At 48.9% G+C, this 22,975-nt stretch overlaps 1 protein-coding gene across 2 annotated transcripts in view; it reads left to right on the top strand.

The window, feature by feature from the left end:
* The first annotated feature begins 5,220 nt into the window (after positions 1 to 5,220).
* Positions 5,221 to 22,975, top strand: part of LOC140076251 (uncharacterized) — a 47,920-nt gene continuing 30,165 nt past the window's right edge. The window contains exons 1-3 of one of the 2 annotated variants that reach the window (XM_072122781.1): positions 5,221 to 6,155; positions 9,274 to 9,527; positions 22,189 to 22,413. In XM_072122781.1, coding sequence (XP_071978882.1) covers positions 6,133 to 6,155; positions 9,274 to 9,527; positions 22,189 to 22,413 — 502 coding nt within the window. In that variant the 5' untranslated portion in view covers positions 5,221 to 6,132. The remainder of the gene's footprint in view (positions 6,156 to 9,273; positions 9,528 to 22,188; positions 22,414 to 22,975) is intronic. The other variant, XM_072122782.1, reaches the window with a different exon arrangement.

The raw sequence follows: 22,975 nt of genomic DNA, 5'->3' as shown, positions 1-22,975 counted from the left end.
GTCCCGGGTTTTTGGGCTCTGTCCCACCGTCACGGGCAGCTGGGAGAATGTCCCGGGTTCCCCCCCCCCCCCTCTCCCGTGGTTTGTCCCGCCTTTTCCTGGTCCTGTACATAAGAGCAGCAGAGCAGCTGAGATATCGGAACCAGGAAGAGGCGGGATCAGCCCCCGCTACCTCTTCACATGATCTCTTCTGCTCGAGTCATGGAGGAGGCAGCTCCACCTCCGGTTTGCCCCGCCCCCTCCGCACGTCAGTTGGAGCCCGGGAGAAGGAATGACTGCAGGGGGGAACGAGGTAAGGTTTTTTTTTAATGCCAGGGGGCAGAAGGCCACAATAAGAGGAGGCTGGAGGTCAGGAGGAGGATAGAGGACATGAGCTACAGGAGGAGGATGGAGGACAGGGGATACAGGAGGAGGCTGGAGGAAAGGAGACTACAGGAGGAGGATGGAAGACAGAAGACCACATGAGAAGGCTGGAGGACAGGAGGAGGATAGAGGACATGAGCTACAGGAGGAGGATGGAGGACAGGGGATACAGGAGGAGGCTGGAGGACAGGAGGCTACAGGAGGAGGATGGAGTTCCAGGGGCTACAGGAAGAGGATGGAGGAAAGGAGACTACAGGAGGAGGATGGAAGACAGGAGACCACATGAGAAGGCTGGAGAACAGCAGGATGCTGGAGGACAGTGGGCTACAGGAGGAGGATACAGGAGGAGGATGGTGGACATAAGCTACAGAATGAGGATGGAGAACAGGGGATACAGGAGGAGGCTGGAGGACAGGAGTTGCTGGAGGACAGGAGGCCATAGGTGGAGGATGGAGGACAGGAGGCTACAGGAGGAGGATGGAGGACATGAGCTACAGGAGGAGGATGGAGGATAGGGGATTCAGGAGGAGGATGGAGGACAGGAGTTGCTGGAGGACAGGAGGCCATAGGAGGAGGATGGAGGACAGGAGGCCACTGGAGGAGGATGGAGGACATGAGCTACAGGAGGAGGATGGAGTTCCGGGGGCTACAGGAAGAGGATGGAGGAAAGGAGACTACAGGAGGAAGATGGAAGACAGAAGACCACATGAGAAGGCTGGAGGACAGGAGGAGGATAGAGGACATGAGCTACAGGAGGAGGATGGAGTTCCGGGGGCTACAGGAAGAGGATGGAGGAAAGGAGACTACAGGAGGAGGATGGAAGACAGGAGACCACATGAGAAGGCTGGAGAACAGCAGGATGCTGGAGGACAGTGGGCTACAGGAGGAGGATACAGGAGGAGGATGGTGGACATAAGCTACAGAATGAGGATGGAGAACAGGGGATACAGGAGGAGGCTGGAGGACAGGAGTTGCTGGAGGACAGGAGGCCATAGGTGGAGGATGGAGGACAGGAGGCTACAGGAGGAGGATGGAGGACATGAGCTACAGGAGGAGGATGGAGGATAGGGGATTCAGGAGGAGGATGGAGGACAGGAGTTGCTGGAGGACAGGAGGCCATAGGTGGAGGATGGAGGACAGGAGGCCACTGGAGGAGGATGGAGGACATGAGCTACAGGAGGAGGATGGAGGACAGGGGATACAGGAGGAGGCTGGAGGACAGGAGTTGCTGGAGGAAAGGAGGCCACAGGAGGAGGATGGAGTTCACGGGGCTACAGGAGGAGGATGGAGAACAGGGGATACAGGAGGAAGCTGGAGGACAGGAGTATGCAGGAGGACAGGAGCTGCAGGAGGAGGATAGGAGGCCACAGGAGGAGGATGGAGGACAGGGGCTACAAGAGGAGGCTGGAGGACAGGGGGACACAGGAGAAGGCTGGAGGACAGGATGTTGGAGGAAGGAGCTACAGGAGGAGGCTGTATGACAGAAGGAGGCTGGAGGACAGGAGCTACAGGAGGAGGCTAGAAGACAGGGGACTACAGGAGGAGGATTTGTGTCAGGGGGCTACAGGAGGAGGATGGTGGACATAAGCTACAGAATGAGGATGGAGAACAGGGGATACAGGAGGAGGCTGGAGGACAGGAGGAGGATGGAGGACAGGAGGCCACAGGAGGAAGATGTAGGACATGAGATACAGGAGGAGGATGGAGGATAGGGGATTCAGGAGGAGGATGGAGGACAGGAGTTGCTGGAGGAGGATGGAGGACAGGAGGCCACTGGAGGAGGATGGAGGACATGAGCTACAGGAGGAGGATGGAGTTCCGGGGGCTACAGGAAGAGGATGGAGGAAAGGAGACTACAGGAGGAAGATGGAAGACAGAAGACCACATGAGAAGGCTGGAGGACAGGAGGAGGATAGAGGACATGAGCTACAGGAGGAGGATGGAGTTCCGGGGGCTACAGGAAGAGGATGGAGGAAAGGAGACTACAGGAGGAGGATGGAAGACAGGAGACCACATGAGAAGGCTGGAGAACAGCAGGATGCTGGAGGACAGTGGGCTACAGGAGGAGGATACAGGAGGAGGATGGTGGACATAAGCTACAGAATGAGGATGGAGAACAGGGGATACAGGAGGAGGCTGGAGGACAGGAGTTGCTGGAGGACAGGAGGCCATAGGTGGAGGATGGAGGACAGGAGGCTACAGGAGGAGGATGGAGGACATGAGCTACAGGAGGAGGATGGAGGATAGGGGATTCAGGAGGAGGATGGAGGACAGGAGTTGCTGGAGGACAGGAGGCCATAGGTGGAGGATGGAGGACAGGAGGCCACTGGAGGAGGATGGAGGACATGAGCTACAGGAGGAGGATGGAGGACAGGGGATACAGGAGGAGGCTGGAGGACAGGAGTTGCTGGAGGAAAGGAGGCCACAGGAGGAGGATGGAGTTCACGGGGCTACAGGAGGAGGATGGAGAACAGGGGATACAGGAGGAAGCTGGAGGACAGGAGTATGCAGGAGGACAGGAGCTGCAGGAGGAGGATAGGAGGCCACAGGAGGAGGATGGAGGACAGGGGCTACAAGAGGAGGCTGGAGGACAGGGGGACACAGGAGAAGGCTGGAGGACAGGATGTTGGAGGAAGGAGCTACAGGAGGAGGCTGTATGACAGAAGGAGGCTGGAGGACAGGAGCTACAGGAGGAGGCTAGAAGACAGGGGACTACAGGAGGAGGATTTGTGTCAGGGGGCTACAGGAGGAGGATGGTGGACATAAGCTACAGAATGAGGATGGAGAACAGGGGATACAGGAGGAGGCTGGAGAACAGGAGGAGGATGGAGGACAGGAGGCCACAGGAGGAAGATGTAGGACATGAGATACAGGAGGAGGATGGAGGACATGAGGTACAGGAGGAGGATGGAGGACAGGGGATACAGGAGGAGGCTGGAGGACAGGAGTTGCTGGAGGAAAGGAGGCCACAGTAGGAGGATGGAGTTCAGGGGGCTACAGGAGGAGGATGGAGAACATGAGCTACAGAAGGAGGATGGAGAACAGGGGAAACAGGAGGAGGCTGAAGGACAGGAGTATGCAGGAGGACAGGAGCTGCAGGAGGAGGATAGGAGGCCACAGGAGGAGGATGGAGGACAGGGGCTACAGGAGGAGGCTGGAGGACGGGGGGACACAGGAGAAGGCTGGAGGACAGGATGTTGGAGGAAGTAGCTACAGGAGGAGGCTCTAGGGCAGAAGAAGGCTGGAGGACAGGAGCTACAGGAGGAGGCTGGAGTATAGGAGGCCACAGGAGGAGGCTAGAAGACAGGGGGCTACAGGAGGAGGATTTGTGTCAGGGGGCTACAGGAGGAGGATGGTGGACATAAGCTACAGAATGAGGATGTAGAACAGGGGATACAGGAGGACAGGGGGACACAGGAGAAGGCTGGAGGACAGGAGGAGGCTGGAGTATAGGAGGCCACAGGAGGAGACTAGAAGACAGGGGGCTACAGGAGGAGGATGGAGGACAGGAGCTACAGGAGGCAGATGGAGGACAGGAGCTACAGGAGGCAGATGGAGGACAGGGGGATACAGGAGGAGGCTGGAGGACAGGATGTTGGAGGAAGGAACTACAGGAGGAGGCTGGAGGACAGGAGGAGGCTGGAGTATAGGAGGCCACAGGAGGAGACTAGAAGACAGGGGGCTACAGGAGGAGGATGGAGGACAGGGGCTACAGGAGGAGGATGGAGGACAGGGGCTACAGGACCAGGCTGGAGGACAGGGGGACACAGGAGAAGGCTGGAGGACAGGATGTTGGAGGAAGGAACTACAGGAGGAGGCTGGAGGACAGGAGGAGGCTGGAGTATAGGAGGCCGCAGGAGGAGACTAGAAGACAGGGGGCTACAGGAGGAGGCTGGAGGACAGGAGCTACAGGAGGCAGATGGAGGACAGGGGGATACAGGAGGCAGATGGAGGACAGGGGGATACAGGAGGAGGCTGGAGGACAGGATGCTACAGGAGGAGGATAGAGAACAGGGACCACACCATGTGAGGAGGGGTAGTGGTGTGAGTACGGATAGCATTACGTGTAAGTTTAGGGAGATTAAATAAAAGTGGAAAACTAAATGTAACGGGAGGATAAAATGAAAGATTGGTTTTATATGTTTTATATGTAGCAGAGTTGCATTAGGGGTAATTAAAAGGGTCCATGGGGGGGGGGTTTGGCCAAAGTAAAGGGTGTTGTACCATGTGGGGACCATCAAGGTGAATATCATACTATGCTTGTGGGTGGAACAATGGGCGTGGTTTAGAAAAAGGGGGAGGGGCTTTTGTCCCTCTTTCTCTTGCCCAAAAGTTGGGAGGTACACCGTTAACCATATGCCCGCCTTCATCAGATTTAAAAGCAGGCATAGGGTTAAATTAGGTAGGTATGTGTGTGTGTGTGTGGGGGGGGGGGGGTTGCAGAGAGGCTGAGGTCACAAGGTGGGGGGTTTACCTGTATAAAAAATTGGGGTCCGGCTTCCGGCTTCCTCCTTGGAGCTCGGCACAGGACAGATTCCCGCTCGCCCGGCCCTCAGTGGTGAAGAACTTTGTCCCGCAGGATGAGGCCTCGGAGGGAAGTTCTCACGAGCTTTGGCGCTGTGCACATAACCAAAAGGGAAATGGAGGATGATGATTCTTGTAGTCGCCCCCCGGGGTGGTTTGGGTTATCTGCGACCTATCTGTCAGCCCCCGAGCCGGTGCAGGGGGTGGGGGTAGCCAGATAACCGACATTAGGAATTACCCCTCTAAGGCCTGGTCTGTCTGTTAATGCATTTTGTTTTGTTATTGTTAATAAAGTTATAATTTTCTGTTTTATATTTGTTAATAAACCGTCTGCTGCGGCCTCGTTAATTCCCTCGTCACGCGGTGTCCGTGTCCTTACAGGGGAAAAGCGGGAGGAGCGGATGGGGAGCGCAGGAGATCCGGACAGCTCGGCCTCAGACCGTGATGAGATGAGACAGAAAGACGAGAGTAAAAGTGAAAGTAACAGGAGGAGGATCGTGACTTACAGGAAACAGAGAAGAGACGGCAAGAGACACGGAGAGGGAGAAAGAGACTGCAAGAGACACGGAGAGGGAGAAAGAGACCGCAAGAGACACGGAGAGGGAGAAAGAGACCGCAAGAGACACGGAGAGGGAGAAAGAGACCGCAAGAGACACGGAGAGGGAGAAAGAGACTGCAAGAGACACGGAGAGGGAGAAAGAGACTGCAAGAGACACGGAGAGGAAGAGGGAAAGAGACAGCAACCCCGAGGCTAAGAGACAGAACAGAGTCAGAGAGAGAAAACAGCCAGAAACAGGAGAAGAGACAAAGAGAAAGAGACAGCAAGAGACACGGAAAGGGAGAAAGAGACCGCAAGAGACACGGAGAAGAAGAGGGAATGAGACAGCAACCCCGAGGCTAAGAGACAGAACAGAGTCAGAGAGAGAAAACAGCCAGAAACAGGAGAAGAGACAAAGAGAAAAAGATAGCAAGAGACACGGAGAGGGAGAAAGAGACCGCAAGAGACAAAGAGAAAGAGAGGGAAAGAGACAGCAACCCAGAGGCTGAGAGTCTGAGAGAGAAAACAGCCAGAAACAGGAGAACAGACAAAGAGAAAGAGTCAGCAAGAGACACAGAGAGGGAGAAAGAGACCGCAAGAGACAAAGAGAAAGAGAGGAAAAGAGACAGCAACCCAGAGGCTGAGAGTCAGAGAGAGGAAACAACCTGAAAGAGAGAAGAGACAGCAAAGACGAGAGAGAACCAGACATGAGGCGCAGCCATAGAGAAAGGTGAGGCCCGGCCGCGTCTGTCTACACACACACCTCACCTGTCTATACACACCTCACCTGTCTATACACACCTCACCTGTCTACACTCACCTCACCTGTCTATACACACCTCACCTGTCTACACTCACCTCACCTGTCTATACACACCTCACCTGTCTACACTCACCTCACCTGTCTATACATACCTCACCTGTCTACACTCACCTGTCTACACTCACCTCACCTGTCTACACTCACCTCACCTGTCTATACACACCTCACCTGTCTATACACACCTCACCTGTCTACACTCACCTCACCTGTCTATACACACCTCACCTGTCTATACACACCTCACCTGTCTACACTCACCTCACCTGTCTATACACACCTCACCTGTCTATACACACCTCACCTGTCTACACTCACCTCACCTGTCTATACACACCTCACCTGTCTATACACACCTCACCTGTCTACACTCACCTCACCTGTCTATACACACCTCACCTGTCTACACTCACCTCACCTATCTACACTCACCTCACCTGTCTATACACACCTCACCTGTCTATACACACCTCACCTGTCTACACTCACCTCACCTGTCTATACACACCTCACCTGTCTACACTCACCTCACCTGTCTACACTCACCTCACCTGTCTATACACACCTCACCTGTCTACACTCACCTCACCTGTCTATACACACCTCACCTGTCTACACTCACCTCACCTGTCTATACACACCTCACCTGTCTATACACACCTCACCTGTCTACACTCACCTCACCTGTCTATACACACCTCACCTGTCTACACTCACCTCACCTGTCTATACACACCTCACCTGTCTATACACACCTCACCTGTCTACACTCACCTCACCTGTCTACACTCACCTCACCTGTCTATACACACCTCACCTGTCTACACTCACCTCACCTGTCTATACACACCTCACCTGTCTACACTCACCTCACCTGTCTACACTCACCTCACCTGTCTACACTCACCTCACCTGTCTATACACACCTCACCTGTCTACACTCACCTCACCTGTCTATACACACCTCACCTGTCTACACTCACCTCACCTGTCTATACACACCTCACCTGTCTATACACACCTCACCTGTCTACACTCACCTCACATGTCTATACACACCTCACCTGTCTACACTCACCTCACCTGTCTACACTCACCTCACCTGTCTATACACACCTCACCTGTCTACACTCACCTCACCTGTCTACACTCACCTCACCTGTCTATACACACCTCACCTGTCTATACACACCTCACCTGTCTACACTCACCTCACCTGTCTATACACACCTCACCTGTATACACTCACCTCACCTGTCTATACACACCTCACCTGTCTATACACACCTCACCTGTCTATACACACCTCACCTGTCTACACTCACCTCACCTGTCTATACACACCTCACCTGCCTACACTCACCTCACCTGTCTATACACACCTCACCTGTCTATACACACCTCACCTGTCTACACTCACCTCACCTGTCTATACACACCTCACCTGTCTACACTCACCTCACCTGTCTATACACACCTCACCTGTCTACACTCACCTCACCTGTCTACACTCACCTCACCTGTCTATACACACCTCACCTGTCTACACTCACCTCACCTGTCTATACACACCTCACCTGTCTATACACACCTCACCTGTCTATACACACCTCACCTGTCTACACTCACCTCACATGTCTATACACACCTCACATGTCTACACTCACCTCACCTGTCTATACACATCTCACCTGTCTATACACACCTTACCTGTCTATACACACCTCACCTGTCTATCTACCCCCCCCCCCCCACCGCCTCTTATAACTGTATGTGTTTTCTATTTTTCTCCGAATTTCTGGGTCCAGATGGGACACAGGGCAGGACTGTTGTGTTCTGTACCTTATATGGACTGTACTAGATGTGAGTACAGGCAGTCTCCGGGTTATGTGCAGGAGAAGTTCTGTACGTTTGTTCTTAAGTTGAATTTGTATGTAAGTTGGAACAGGAAATTTTATAATTGTAGATCCAGACAAAAATGTTTTGGTCTCTGTGATAATTGGAATAAGAACCAGAATTACCAGTAATTTATCTTCACCAGGATTTCTAATTGCAGACGCCTGTGATAACTGTTACATCTATTCATTGCAGCCTAAGGCTAAAGTACAGTAACTTACCAATATCCAGCGGTCCGTTTGTAACTAGGGGTCGTCTGTAAGTCGGGTGTTCTTAAGTAGGGGCCGGCTCTACTGTATAATGCCTGTGTACAATACTGAACTACATGTTTGTTCCATATGCTACATAGCGGCACTACAAGTGTGTCCCTTATATTACATGCTACATACTGTACCGGCCGACTACATAGGTGGGGGGACTGGCGATCCCAGGGCACGGGACCCCATCAAGGTTCTGAATCGCCCCCATTTGTATCATCACATAAAGCGGCAGTTACTAGAGTATGACTGTATCAATAAGAGGCACTAGGGGGCGACTTACAGCAATGCACTATGGCCTGAGACTTCATCTACAATTCGATTTCCTTATGAAGCAAACATACATTGCTGTGGCTAAACTGATGCAGAAACATATCTTGTTTAATCCCTGGACCAAGTGGATCTGCTCAAAAAACAATCATAAAATTCAGGACCCTGGGAAAGCTGGGTGCAGTTGGATAAACACATTACAGGAGCTTCCTGAACAGTCCAGACAAGACGAATCAACCTGGATGACTCACACACAGAAGCTGGGGGATGGTGCAGTGATTGATTACTTCTGCCTGTCAGGGACAACACAGTGATTACATCATTCTCTGGAGCAGTGTATAATCAGGGTAAGAGGAGAAGTGCCGGGGCAGCCACAGGAGCGACAGAGCCTCATTAGCATATATGTATAATTATTTTTCTGAAAAAAACTCTCAGCTCAGGCATTAAACAAGATATGTTTCTGCACCAGTGTAGCTACAGCATTCTCAGGGTATGTCTGGTTCATAATGCATGAAAACAGATGGTAGATTTCCTTTGAATCAGTATTTGTCATGGTTGGACGTCCGTGTATGTGATACCGGTCACATCTGATGTGTCTTCTCCAGTGACAGGAATGTTGTGGTGATCACCTCCAGATCTTCAGACACGGATCTTCAGTGGTTGAGGGACTTCATCAGAGGGACATGTCCTGTGTCGTATCTACCAATCACCAACAGCAACAGAATAGAGTGGGAGAAGGAAGTCAGAAAATATGGTGTCGGGATCCTGTATCACACCAAGCACCGGGGGCGGAGTAATATCACCGATGTAGAAGGAGCGTTGTATGATGCGGAGCTTCGCTATCTCTCCGATACTCTAGGTAATGGTGACATCATAGACCTTGTTACACCGGACCATCGTCTAGACATTATTTCACCATCCTAGAAACCCTCAGCAATTCTGCTCTCCATAGTGGTGGCTGCACTATTCCCCAAGCCACACAAATGTTGCCACTGAAGGGGCGTCCGGTGCTCATTCCAACCATGTACCAAAGCTAACAGGCAAAGTCCGACAGAATTGTGTCACACGGCCCAAGGTAAAGGGGCACCAAAAATAGTGGTGTCCTCTTTTGCAGACCCCTGCACACTACACAGGACACTGCACATAGTACACACTGCACACTACACAGGACACTGCACATAGTACACAGGACACTGCACATAGTACACCCTGCACATAGTACACACTGCACATATTACACAGGACACTGCACATAGCACACACTGCACACTACACAGGACACTGCACATAGTACACAGGACACTGCACATAGTACACCCTGCACATAGTACACACTGCACATATTACACAGGACACTGCACATAGTATACCCTGCACATAGTACACACTGCACATATTACACACCCTGCACATAGTACACACCGCACATAGTACACCCCCTGCACATAGTACACACCCTGCACATAGTACACCCCCTGCACATAGTACACACACTGCACATAGTACAACCCCTGCACATAGTACACACTACACATAGCACACCCCCTGCACATAGTACAAACTGCACATAGTACACAGGACACTGCACATAGTACACCCTGCACATAGTACACACTGCACATAGTACACACCCTGCACATAGTACACCCCCTGCATATAGTACACACACTGCACATAGTACACCCCCGGCACATAGTACACAAGACACTGCACATAGTACACCCTGCACATACAGGACACTGCACATAGTAAACAGGACCCTGCACATAGTACACACCCTGCACATAGTACACACCCCCTGCACATAGTACACTTTGCCCATAGTACACACCCCTTGCACATAGTATACACTGCACATAGTACACAAGACACTGCCCATAGCACACTGCACATTGTACACAGGACCCTGCACATAGTACAAAGGACGCTGCACATAGTACACACTGCACATAGTAAACAGGACCCTGCACATAGTACACAGGACGCTGCTTATAGTACACACTGCACATAGTACATACCCTGCACATAGTACACACTACACAGGACACTGCACATAGTACACACTCCACAAAGTACACACTGCACATAGGGCACAGGACACTGCACATAGTACACACTGCACATAGTACAAAGGACCCTGTACATAGTACACACTGCACATAGTACATACTGCACATAGTACACAGGACCCTGCACATAGTACACACTTCACATAGTACACTTCACATAGTACACACCCTGCACATAGTACACAGGATGCTGCACATAGTACATAGGACGCTGCACATAGTACACACTGCACATAGTACACACTGCACATAGTACACACCCTTCACATAGTACACAGGACACTACACATAGTCAACAGGACCCTGCACATAGTACACTCTGCACAAAGTACACACCCTGTACATAGTACACACCCCCGGCATAAAGTACACAAGACACTGCACATAGTACACCCTGCACATACAGGACACTGCACATAGTAAACAGGACCCTGCACATAGTACACTCTGCACATAGTACACACCCTGCACATAGTACACACTGCACATAGTACACACTGCACATAGTACACACCCTGCACATAGTACACACCCCCTGCACATAGTACACAAGACACTGCACATGGTACACTTTGCGCATAGTACACACCCCTTACACATAGTATACACTGAACATAGTACACAAGACACTGCACATAGTACACACTGCACATAGTACAAAGGACGCTGCACATAGTACTCACTGCACATAGTAAACAGGACCCTGCACATAGTACACAGGACGCTGCACATAGTACACACTGCACATAGTACATACCCTGCACATAGTACACACTACACAGGACACTGCACATAGTACACACTCCACATAGTACACACTGCGCATAGTAAACAGGACCCTGCACATAGTACACAGGACGCTGCACATAGTACACACTGCACATAGTACACACCTTGCACATAGTACACACTGCATATAGTACATACCCTGCACATAGTACACACTACACAGGACACTGCACATAGTACACACTCCACAAAGTACACACTGCACATAGGGCACAGGACACTGCACATAGTACACACTGCACAAAGTACACACCACACAGGTAACTGCACATAGTACACACTGCACATAGTACAAAGGACCCTGTACATAGTATACACTGCACATAGTACATACTGCACATAGTACACGACCCTGCACATAGTACACACTTCACATAGTACACTTCACATAGTACACATCCTGCACATAGTACACATCCTGCACATAGTACACACTGCACACAGTACACACTGCATATAGTACACACTGCACATAGTACACAGGAAACTGCACATAGTACACAGGACGCTGCACATAGTAAACACTGCACATAGTACACACTGCACATAGTACACACCCTTCACATAGTACACAGGACACTTCACATAGTACACTCTGCACAAAGTACACACCCTGTACATAGTACACACCCCCGGCATAAAGTACACAAGACACTGCTCATAGTACACCCTGCACATACAGGACACTGCACATAGTAAACAGGACCCTGCACATAGTACACACTGCACATAGTACACACCCTGCACATAGTACACACCCCCTGCACATAGTACACAAGACACTGCACATAGTACACTGCATATAGTACACACTGCACATAGTACACAGGAAACTGCACATAGTACACAGGACGCTGCACATAGTAAACACTGCACATAGTAGACACTGCACATAGTACACACCCTTCACATAGTACACAGGACATTTCACATAGTAAACAGGACCCTGCACATAGTACACTCTGCACAAAGTACACACCCTGTACATAGTACACACCCCCGGCATAAAGTACACAAGACACTGCTCATAGTACACCCTGCACATACAGGACACTGCACATAGTAAACAGGACCCTGCACATAGTACACACTGCACATAGTACACACCCTGCACATAGTACACACCCCTTGCACATAGTATACACTGCACATAGTACACAAGACACTGCACATAGTACACACTGCACATAGTACAAAGGACGCTGCACATAGTACACACTGCACATAGTACATACCCTGCACATAGTACACACTGCACATAGTACACACCCTGCACATAGTACACACCCCCTGCACATAGTACACAAGACACTGCACATGGTACACTTTGCGCATAGTACACACCCCTTGCACATAGTATACACTGCACATAGTACACAAGACACTGCACATAGTACACACTGCACATAGTACAAAGGACGCTGCACATAGTACACACTGCACATAGTACATACCCTGCACATAGTACACACTACACAGGACACTGCACATAGTACACACTCCACATAGTACACACTGCACATAAAACACAGGACACTGCACATAGTACACACTGCACATAGTACACACCACACAGGAAACTGCACATAGTACACACTGCACATAGTACAAAAGAATCTGTACATAGTACACACTGCACATAGTACACAGCCTGCGCATAGTACACACCACACAGGACACTGCACACACAACACAGGACACTGCACATAGTACACAGGACACTGCACACACCACACAGGACACTGCACATAGTACCACCCTGCACATAGTACACACCACACAGGACACTGCACACACCACACAGGACACTGCAAATAGTACACAGGACACTGCACATAGCACACAGGACACTGCACATAGTACACACTGCACAAAGTACACACTGCACATAGTACACACCACACAGGACACTGCACATAGTACACAGGACACTGCGCATACTACACACCACACAGGACACTGCACATAGTATACAGGACACTGCACATAGTACATGCTGCACCTAGTACACAGGACACTGCACATAGTACACACTGCACACAGTAAACCCTGCACATAGTACACACTGCACATAGTAAACAGGACCCTGCACATAGTACACACCTTGTACATAGTACACACTGCACATAGTACATACCCTGCACATAGTACACACTACACAAGACACTGCACATAGTACACACTGCACATTGGGCACAGGACACTGCACATAGTACACACTGCACATACAGGACACTGCATATAGTAAACAGGACCCTGCACATAGTACACACTGCACATAGTACACACCCTGCACATAGTACACACCCCCTGCACATAGTACACAAGACACTGCACATGGTACACTTTGCGCATAGTACACACCCCTTGCACATAGTATACACTGCACATAGTACACAAGACACTGCACATAGTACACACTGCACATAGTACAAAGGACGATGCACATAGTACACACTGCACATAGTAAACAGGACCCTGCACATAGTACACAGGACGCTGCACATAGTACACACTGCACATAGTACATACCCTTCACATAGTACACACTACACAGGACACTGCACATAGTACACACTCCACATAGTACACACTGCACATTGGGCACAGGACACTGCACATAGTACACACTGCACATAGTACACACCCTGCACATAGTACACACCCCCTGCACATAGTACACAAGACACTGCACATGGTACACTTTGCGCATAGTACACACCCCTTGCACATAGTATACACTGCACATAGTACACAAGACACTGCACATAGTACACACTGCACATAGTACAAAGGACGATGCACATAGTACACACTGCACATAGTAAACAGGACCCTGCACATAGTACACAGGACGCTGCACATAGTACACACTGCACATAGTACATACCCTTCACATAGTACACACTACACAGGACACTGCACATAGTACACACTCCACATAGTACACACTGCACATTGGGCACAGGACACTGCACATAGTACACACTGCACATATTACACACCACACAGGAAACTGCACGTAGTACACACTGCACATAGTACAAAGGACCCTGTACATAGTACACACTGCACATAGCACATACTGCACATAGTACACAGGACCCTGCACATAGTACACACTTCACATAGTACACTTCACATAGTACACACCCTGCACATAGTACACAGGACGCTGCACATAGTCCACAGGACGCTGCACATAGTAAACACTGCACATAGTACACACCCTTCACATAGTACACAGGACACTTCACATAGTAAACAGGACCCTGCACATAGTACACTCTGCACAAAGTACACACTGCACATAGTACACACCCTGCACATAGTACACACCCCCTGCACATAGTACACAAGACACTGCACATGGTACACTTTGCCCATAGTACACACCCCCTGCACATAGTAAACACTGCACATAGTACAAAGGACACTGCACATAGTACACACTGCACATACTAAACAGGACCCTGCACATAGTACACAGGACGCTGCATATAGTACACACTGCACATAGTACATACCCTGCACATAGTACACACTACACAGGACATTGCACATAGTACACACTCCACATAGTACACACTGCACATAGTACACAGGACACTGCACATAGTACACACTGCACATAGTACACACCACACAGGAAACTGCACACACCACACAGGACACTGCACCACACAGGACACTGCACATAGTACACACTGCACATAGTACAAAGGACCCTGTACATAGTACACACTGCACATTGTACACACCCTGCACATAGTACACACCACACAGGACACTGCACACACCACACAGGACACTGCACACACCACACAGGACACTGCACATAGCACAAAGGGACACTGCACATAGTACCACCCTGCACATAGTACACACCACACAGGACACTGCACACACCACACAGGACACTGCACATAGTACACATGACCCTGCACATAGCACACAGGACACTGCACATAGTACACACTGCACATAGTACACACTGCACATAGTACACACTACACATGACACTGCACATAGTACACAGGACACTGCGCATACTACACACCACACAGGACACTGCACATAGTATACAGGACACTGCACATAGTACATGCTGCACCTAGTACACAGGACACTGCACATAGTACATACTGCACATAGTACACACTGCACATAGTACACACCCTGCACATAGTACACACTACACAGAACACTGCACATAGTACACCTGCACATAGTACACAAGACACTGCACATAGTACATACTGCACATAGTACACACTGCACATAGTACATACTGCACATAGTACACCCTGCACATAGTACACACTGCACATAGTTCACACTGCATGTAGTTCACACACTGCACATAGTACACACTGCACATAGTACACACCTTGCACAAAGTACACATTACACATAGCACACACCCTGCACATAGTACACACTACACAGGACACTGCACATAGTACACACTCTACATAGTACACACTGCACATAGTACACACTGCACATAGTACACACCACACAGGACACTGCACATAGTATACAGGACACTGCACATAGTAAACGTTGCACCTAGTACACAGGACACTGCACATAGTACACAGGACACTGCACAAAGTACAGCTGCACATATTACATACTGCACATAGTACACACTGCACATATTACATACTGCACATAGTACACACTGCACATAGTACACCTGCACATATTACATACTGCACATAGTACACACTGCACATATTACATACTGCACATAGTACACAGGACACTGCACATAGTACCACCCTGCACATAGTACACACCACACAGGACACTGCACACACCACACAGGACACTGCACATAGTACACAGGACACTGCACATAGCACATAGGACACTGCACATAGTACACACTGCACATAGTACACACTGCACATAGTACACACCACACAGGACACTGCACATAGTACACAGGACACTGTGCATACTACACACCACACAGGACACTGCACATAGTATACAGGACACTGCACATAGTACATGCTGCACCTAGTACACAGGACATTGCACATAGTACACACTGCACATAGTACACCCTGCACATAGTACACACTGCACATAGTACACACTGCATGTATTTCACACACTGCACATAGTACACACCCTGCACATAGTACACACTGCACATAGTACACAACTTGCACAAAGTACACACTGCACATAGTACACACCCTGCACATAGTACACACTACACAGGACACTGCACATAGTACACCTGCACATAGTACACAAGACACTGCACATAGTACACCCTGCACATAGTACACACTTCATGTAGTTCACACACTGCACATAGTACACCCCCTGCATATAGTACACACTGCACATAGTACACACCTTGCACAAAGTACACACTACACATAGTACACACCCTGCACATAGTACACACTACACAGGACACTGCACATAGTACACACTCCACATAGTACACACTGCATATAGTACACACCACACAGGACACTGCACATAGTACACACACTGCACATAGTACACACCATGCACATAGTACACAGGACCCTGCATATAGTACACAGGACACTGCACATAGTACACACTGCACACTACACAGGACACTGCACATAGTACACACCACACAGGACACTGCAGATAGTACACAGCACCCTGCATATAGTACACAGGACACTGCACATAGTACACGCTGCACCTAGTACACAGGACCCTGCACATAGTACACAGGACCCTGCACATAGTACACGCTGCACCTAGTACACAGGACACTGCACATAGTACACGGGACACTGCACATAGTACACACTGCACATATTACATACTGCACATAGTACACCTGCACATAGTACACAAGACACTGCACATAGTACACACTGCACATATTACATACTGCACATAGTACACCCTTCACATAGTACACAGGACACTGCACATAGTACAGCCTGCACATACTACACAGGACACTGCACATAGTGCACACTCCACATAATACACACTGCACATAGTACGCACTGCACATAGTACACACCCTGCACATAGTACACACTGCACATAGTACACACCCTGCACATACTACACACCCTGCACATTGTACATACTACACAGGACACTGCACATAGTACACACTACACAGGACACTGCACATAGTACACATTGCACATAGTACACACTACACAGGACACTGCACATAGTAAACACTGTACATAGTACACCCTGCACATAGTACACACTGCACATAGTAAACACTGCACATAGTACACACCCTGAACATTATATACACTACACAGGACAATGCACATAGTACACACTGTACAGGACACTGCACATTGTACACACTCCACATAATACACACTGCACATAGTACACACCCTGCACATACTACACAGGACACTGCACATAGTGCAAAATCCACATAATACACACTGCACATAGTACACACTGCACATAGTACACACCCTGCACATAGTACACACTGCACTTAGTACACACTGCACATAGTACACAATATGCACATAGTACACACTGCACATCGTACACACCCTGCACATAGTGCACTGCACATAGTACACACTGCACATAGTACACACTGCACATAGTACACCCTGCACATAGTACACACCCTGCACATAGTACACACCCTGCACATAGCACACCCTGCACATAGTACACACCCTGCACATAGTACACACACTGCACATAGTAAACACTACACATAGTACACCCTGCACATAGTACACACCCTGCACATAGTACACACCCTGCACATAGTACACCCCCTGCACATAGTACACCCTGCACATAGTACACCCCCTGCACATAGTACACACCCTGCACATAGTACACCCTGCACATAGTACACCCTGCACATAGTACACACCCTGCACATAGTACACACCCTGCACATAGTACACACCCTGCACATAGTACGCCCTGCACTTAGTACACCATGCACATAGTACACCCCTTGCACATAGTACACACCCTGCACATAGTACACACCCTGCACATATTGCACCCTGCACATAGTACACCATGCACATAGTACACACACTGCACATAGTAAACACTACACAGGACACTGGACATAGTACGCACTGCACTGTTTTTGATCAATGTGGGCCACCGTCTCCATCTACTGTTTCTAGTCTTAGTTTTCACTATTTCATGGTCGCAGCCTTTCTAGACCTGATCTCCTCTATCCAGTCTTCGCTTGTCCATTTCTGTCCTGGTCCCTTTTCTTCCACTCTTTAGCTCCTCTCTCCAGCTTTTTAATAAAGAATAACTAAAAATTATGTTCATGCACCAGTGTGTGATAAATGGAGGTGGAGCATGCAGTGTATGATAAATGGAGGTGGAGCAAGCAGTGTGTGATAAATGGAGGTGGAGCATGCAGTGTATGATAAATGGAGGTGGAGCATGCAGTGTATGATAAATGGAGGTGGAGCATGCAGTGTGTGATAAATGGAGGTGGAGCATGCAGTGTGTGATAAATGGAGGTGGAGCATGCAGTGTATGATAACTGGAGGTGGAGCATGCAGTGTATGATAAATGGAGGTGGAGCATGCAGTGTGTGATAAATGGAGGTGGAGCATGCAGTGTGTGATAAATGGAGGTGGAGCATGCAGTGTGTGATAAATGGAGGTGGAGCATGCAGTGTGTGATAAATGGAGGTGGAGCATGCAGTGTGTGATAAATGGAGGTGGAGCATGCAGTGTGTGATAAATGGAGGTGGAGCATGCAGTGTGTGATAAATGGAGGTGGAGCAAGCAGTGTGTGATAAATGGAGGTGGAGCATGCAGTGTATGATAAATGGAGGTGGAGCATGCAGTGTGTGATAAATGAAGGTGGAGCATGCAGTGTGTGATAAATGGAGGTGGAGCATGCAGTGCATGATAAATGGAGGTGGAGCATGCAGTGTGTGATAAACGGAGGTGGAGCATGCAGTGTATGATAAATGGAGGTGGAGCATGCAATGTGTGATAAATAGAGGTGCAGCATGCAGTGTGTGATAAATGGAGGTGGAGCATGCAGTGTATGATAAATGGAGGTGGAGCATGCAGTGTGTGATAAATGGAGGTGAAACATGCAGTGTGTGATAAATGGAGGTGGAGCATGCAGTGTGTGATAAATGGAGGTGGAGCAAGCAGTGTGTGATAAATGGAGGTGGAGCATGCAGTGTATGATAAATGGAGGTGGAGCATGCAGTGTGTGATAAATGAAGGTGGAGCATGCAGTGTGTGATAAATGGAGGTGGAGCATGCAGTGTGTGATAAACGGAGGTGGAGCATGCAATGTGTGATAAATAGAGGTGCAGCATGCAGTGTGTGATAAATGGAGGTGGAGCATGCAGTGTATGATAAATGGAGGTGGAGCATGCAGTGTGTGATAAATGGAGGTGGAGCATGCAGTGTGTGATAAATGGAGGTGGAGCATGCAGTGTATGATAAATGGAGGTGGAGCATGCAGTGTGTGATAAATGGAGGTGGAGCATGCAGTGTATGATAAATGGAGGTGGAGCATGCAGTGTGTGATAAATGAAGGTGGAGCATGCAGTGTATGATAAATGGAGGTGGAGCATGCAGTGTGTGATAAATGGAGGTGGAGCATGCAGTGTATGATAAATGGAGGTGCAGAATGCAGTGTGTGATAAATGCAGTTGGAGCATGCAGTGTGTGATAAATGGAGGCGGAGCATGCAGTGTGTGATAAATGGAGGTGGAGCATGCAGTGTATGATAAATGGAGGTGGAGTATGCAGTGTGTGATAAATGGAGGTGGAGCATGCAGTGTGTGATAAATGGAGGTGGAGTATGCAGTGTATGATAAATGGAGGTGGAGTATGCAGTGTGTGATAAATGGAGGTGGAGCATGCAGTGTGTGATAAATGGAGGTGGAGCATGCAGTGTGTGATAAATGGAGGTGGAGCATGCAGTGTGTGATAAATAGAGGTGCAGCATGCAGTGTGTGATAAATGGAGGTGGAGCATGCAGTGTGTGATAAATGGAGGCTGAGCATGCAGTGTGTGATAAATGGAGTTGGAGCATGCGGTGTATGATAAATGGTGGGGAATCATGCAGTGTATGATAAATGGAGGTGGAGCATGCAGTGTATGATAAATGGAGGTGGAGCATGCAGTGTATGATAAATGGAGGTGGAGCCTGCAGTGTGTGATAAATGGTGGGGAATCATGCAGTGTATGATAAATAGAGGTGGAGCATGCAGTGTGTGATAAATGGAGGTGCAGCATGCAGTGTGTGATAAATGGAGGTGGAGCATGCAGTGTATGATAAATGGAGGTGGAGCATGCAGTGTGTGATAAATGGAGGTGGAGCATGCAGTGTGTGATAAATGGAGGTGGAGCATGCAGTGTATGATAAATGGAGGTGGAGCATGCAGTGTGTGATAAATAGAGGTGGAGCATGCAGTGTGTGATAAATGGAGGTGGCGCATGCAGTGTGTGATAAATGGAGGTGGAACATGCAGTGTATGATAAATGGAGGTGGAGCATGCAGTGTGTGATAAATGGAGGTGGAGCATGCAGTGTGTGATAAATGGAGGTGGAGCATGCAGTGTGTGATAAATGGAGGTGGAGCATGCAGTGTATGATAAATGGAGGTGCACCATGCAGTGTGTGATAAATGGAGGTGCAGAATGCAGTGTATGATAAATGGAGGTGGAACATGCAGTGTGTGATAAATGGAGTTGGAGCATGCAGTGTGTGATAAATGGAGGTGGAGCATGCAGTGTGTGATAAATGGAGTTACAGCATGCGGTGTATGATAAATGGTGGGGAATCATGCAGTGTATGTTAAATGGAGGTGGAGCATGCAGCGTATGATAAATGGAGGTGGAGCATGCAGTGTATGATAAATGGAGGTGGAGCATGCAGTGTATGATAAATGGAGGTGGAGCCTGCAGTGTGTGATAAATGGTGGGGAATCATGCAGTGTAGGATAAATAGAGGTGGAGCATGCAGTGTGTGATAAATGGAGGTGCAGCATGCAGTGTGTGATAAATGGAGGTGGAGCATGCAGTGTGTGATAAATGGAGGTGGAGCATGCAGTGTATGATAAATGGAGGTGGAGCATGTAGATTATGATAAGTGGAGGTGGAGCATGCAGTGTGTGATAAATGGAGGTGGAGCATGCAGTGTATGATAAATGGAGGTGCAGCATGCAGTGTGTGATAAATGGAGGTGGAGCATGCAGTGTATGATAAATGGAGGTGGAGCATGTAGATTATGATAAGTGGAGGTGCAGCATGCAGTGTATGATAAATGGAGGTGGAGAATGCAGTTTATGATAAATGGAGGTGGAGCATGTAGGTTATGATAAGTGGAGGTGGAGCATGCAGTGTATGATAAATGGAGGTGGAGAATGCAGTTTATGATAAATGGAGGTGGAGCATGCAGTGTATGATAAATGGAGGTGGAGCATGCAGTGTGTGATAAATGGAGGTGGAGCATGCAGTGTGTGATAAATGGAGGTGGAGCATGCAGTGTATGATAAATGGAGGTGGAGCATGCAGTGTGTGATAAATGGAGGTGGAGCATGCAGTTTATGATAATTGGAGGTGGAGCATGCAGTGTGTGATAAATGGAGGTGGAGCCGCTTTGTGGGATCTTCATTCTCCTGTTTCATTTATTTCTAAAGGCAGAAATAATGTCCTGGTGGTGTTGGATGATGTGGAGAATTGGTCTGACAGTGAGCGGCAGAGGATCCTGGAGGCACAGCCCAGCCTCGGACAATTGTCCTCTCAGCTTCTCCTCTTCCCTGAATCTGGCAAGACTGAAGAAGCCAACAAGAAGATGGCGGAGATCCTTAAGGTCCTGGGCAACACTGGAGCCACTGCAGTTCCCCAATCCAGCGCCGCTAAGAGTAAGAGTAATGAAAATGTAACATCCAAAATACCAACAAAATATCATGAAAAATGAATGTAATGGTAGGACTTTCCTTTGCGTCTCAGCCCATATGGAGGGTAAGATGATTATGAAAAATTATTCAGGATTCAACAAAGAGATCAGATGAAAAGAAAGGAGAGTTAAAAACTAGATCAGAGGAAATCATGGAGCCTCGTACCTCCCCTGCAACTATAATAACCGGTGTGTTGTCAGTCTCTCCATGACCTTCCACATATCCTGGGCTATACAGTAGAAGGGTCCATATGGAGATCAGGGCTGGAGTCAGGACTGACGGCAGGTCCACTAGATGTTCTGTAATCTCCCTTGTGTTGTAGGATGTGGCCATTAGATGTTCTGTAATCTCCCTTGTGTTGTAGGATGTGGCCACTAGATGTTCTGTAATTTCCCTTGTGTTGTATGATGTGGCCAATAGATGTTCTGTAATCTCCCTTGTGTTGTAGGACGTGGCCACTAGATGTTCTGTAATCTCCCTTGTGTTGTAGGATGTGGCCACTAAATGTTCTGTAATCTCCCTTGTG

This window comes from Engystomops pustulosus, chromosome 8, assembly GCF_040894005.1.
Source record: "Engystomops pustulosus chromosome 8, aEngPut4.maternal, whole genome shotgun sequence".
NCBI classification, from domain to species: domain Eukaryota; kingdom Metazoa; phylum Chordata; class Amphibia; order Anura; family Leptodactylidae; genus Engystomops; species Engystomops pustulosus.
This window is presented reverse-complemented; position numbering and strand designations above follow the sequence as displayed.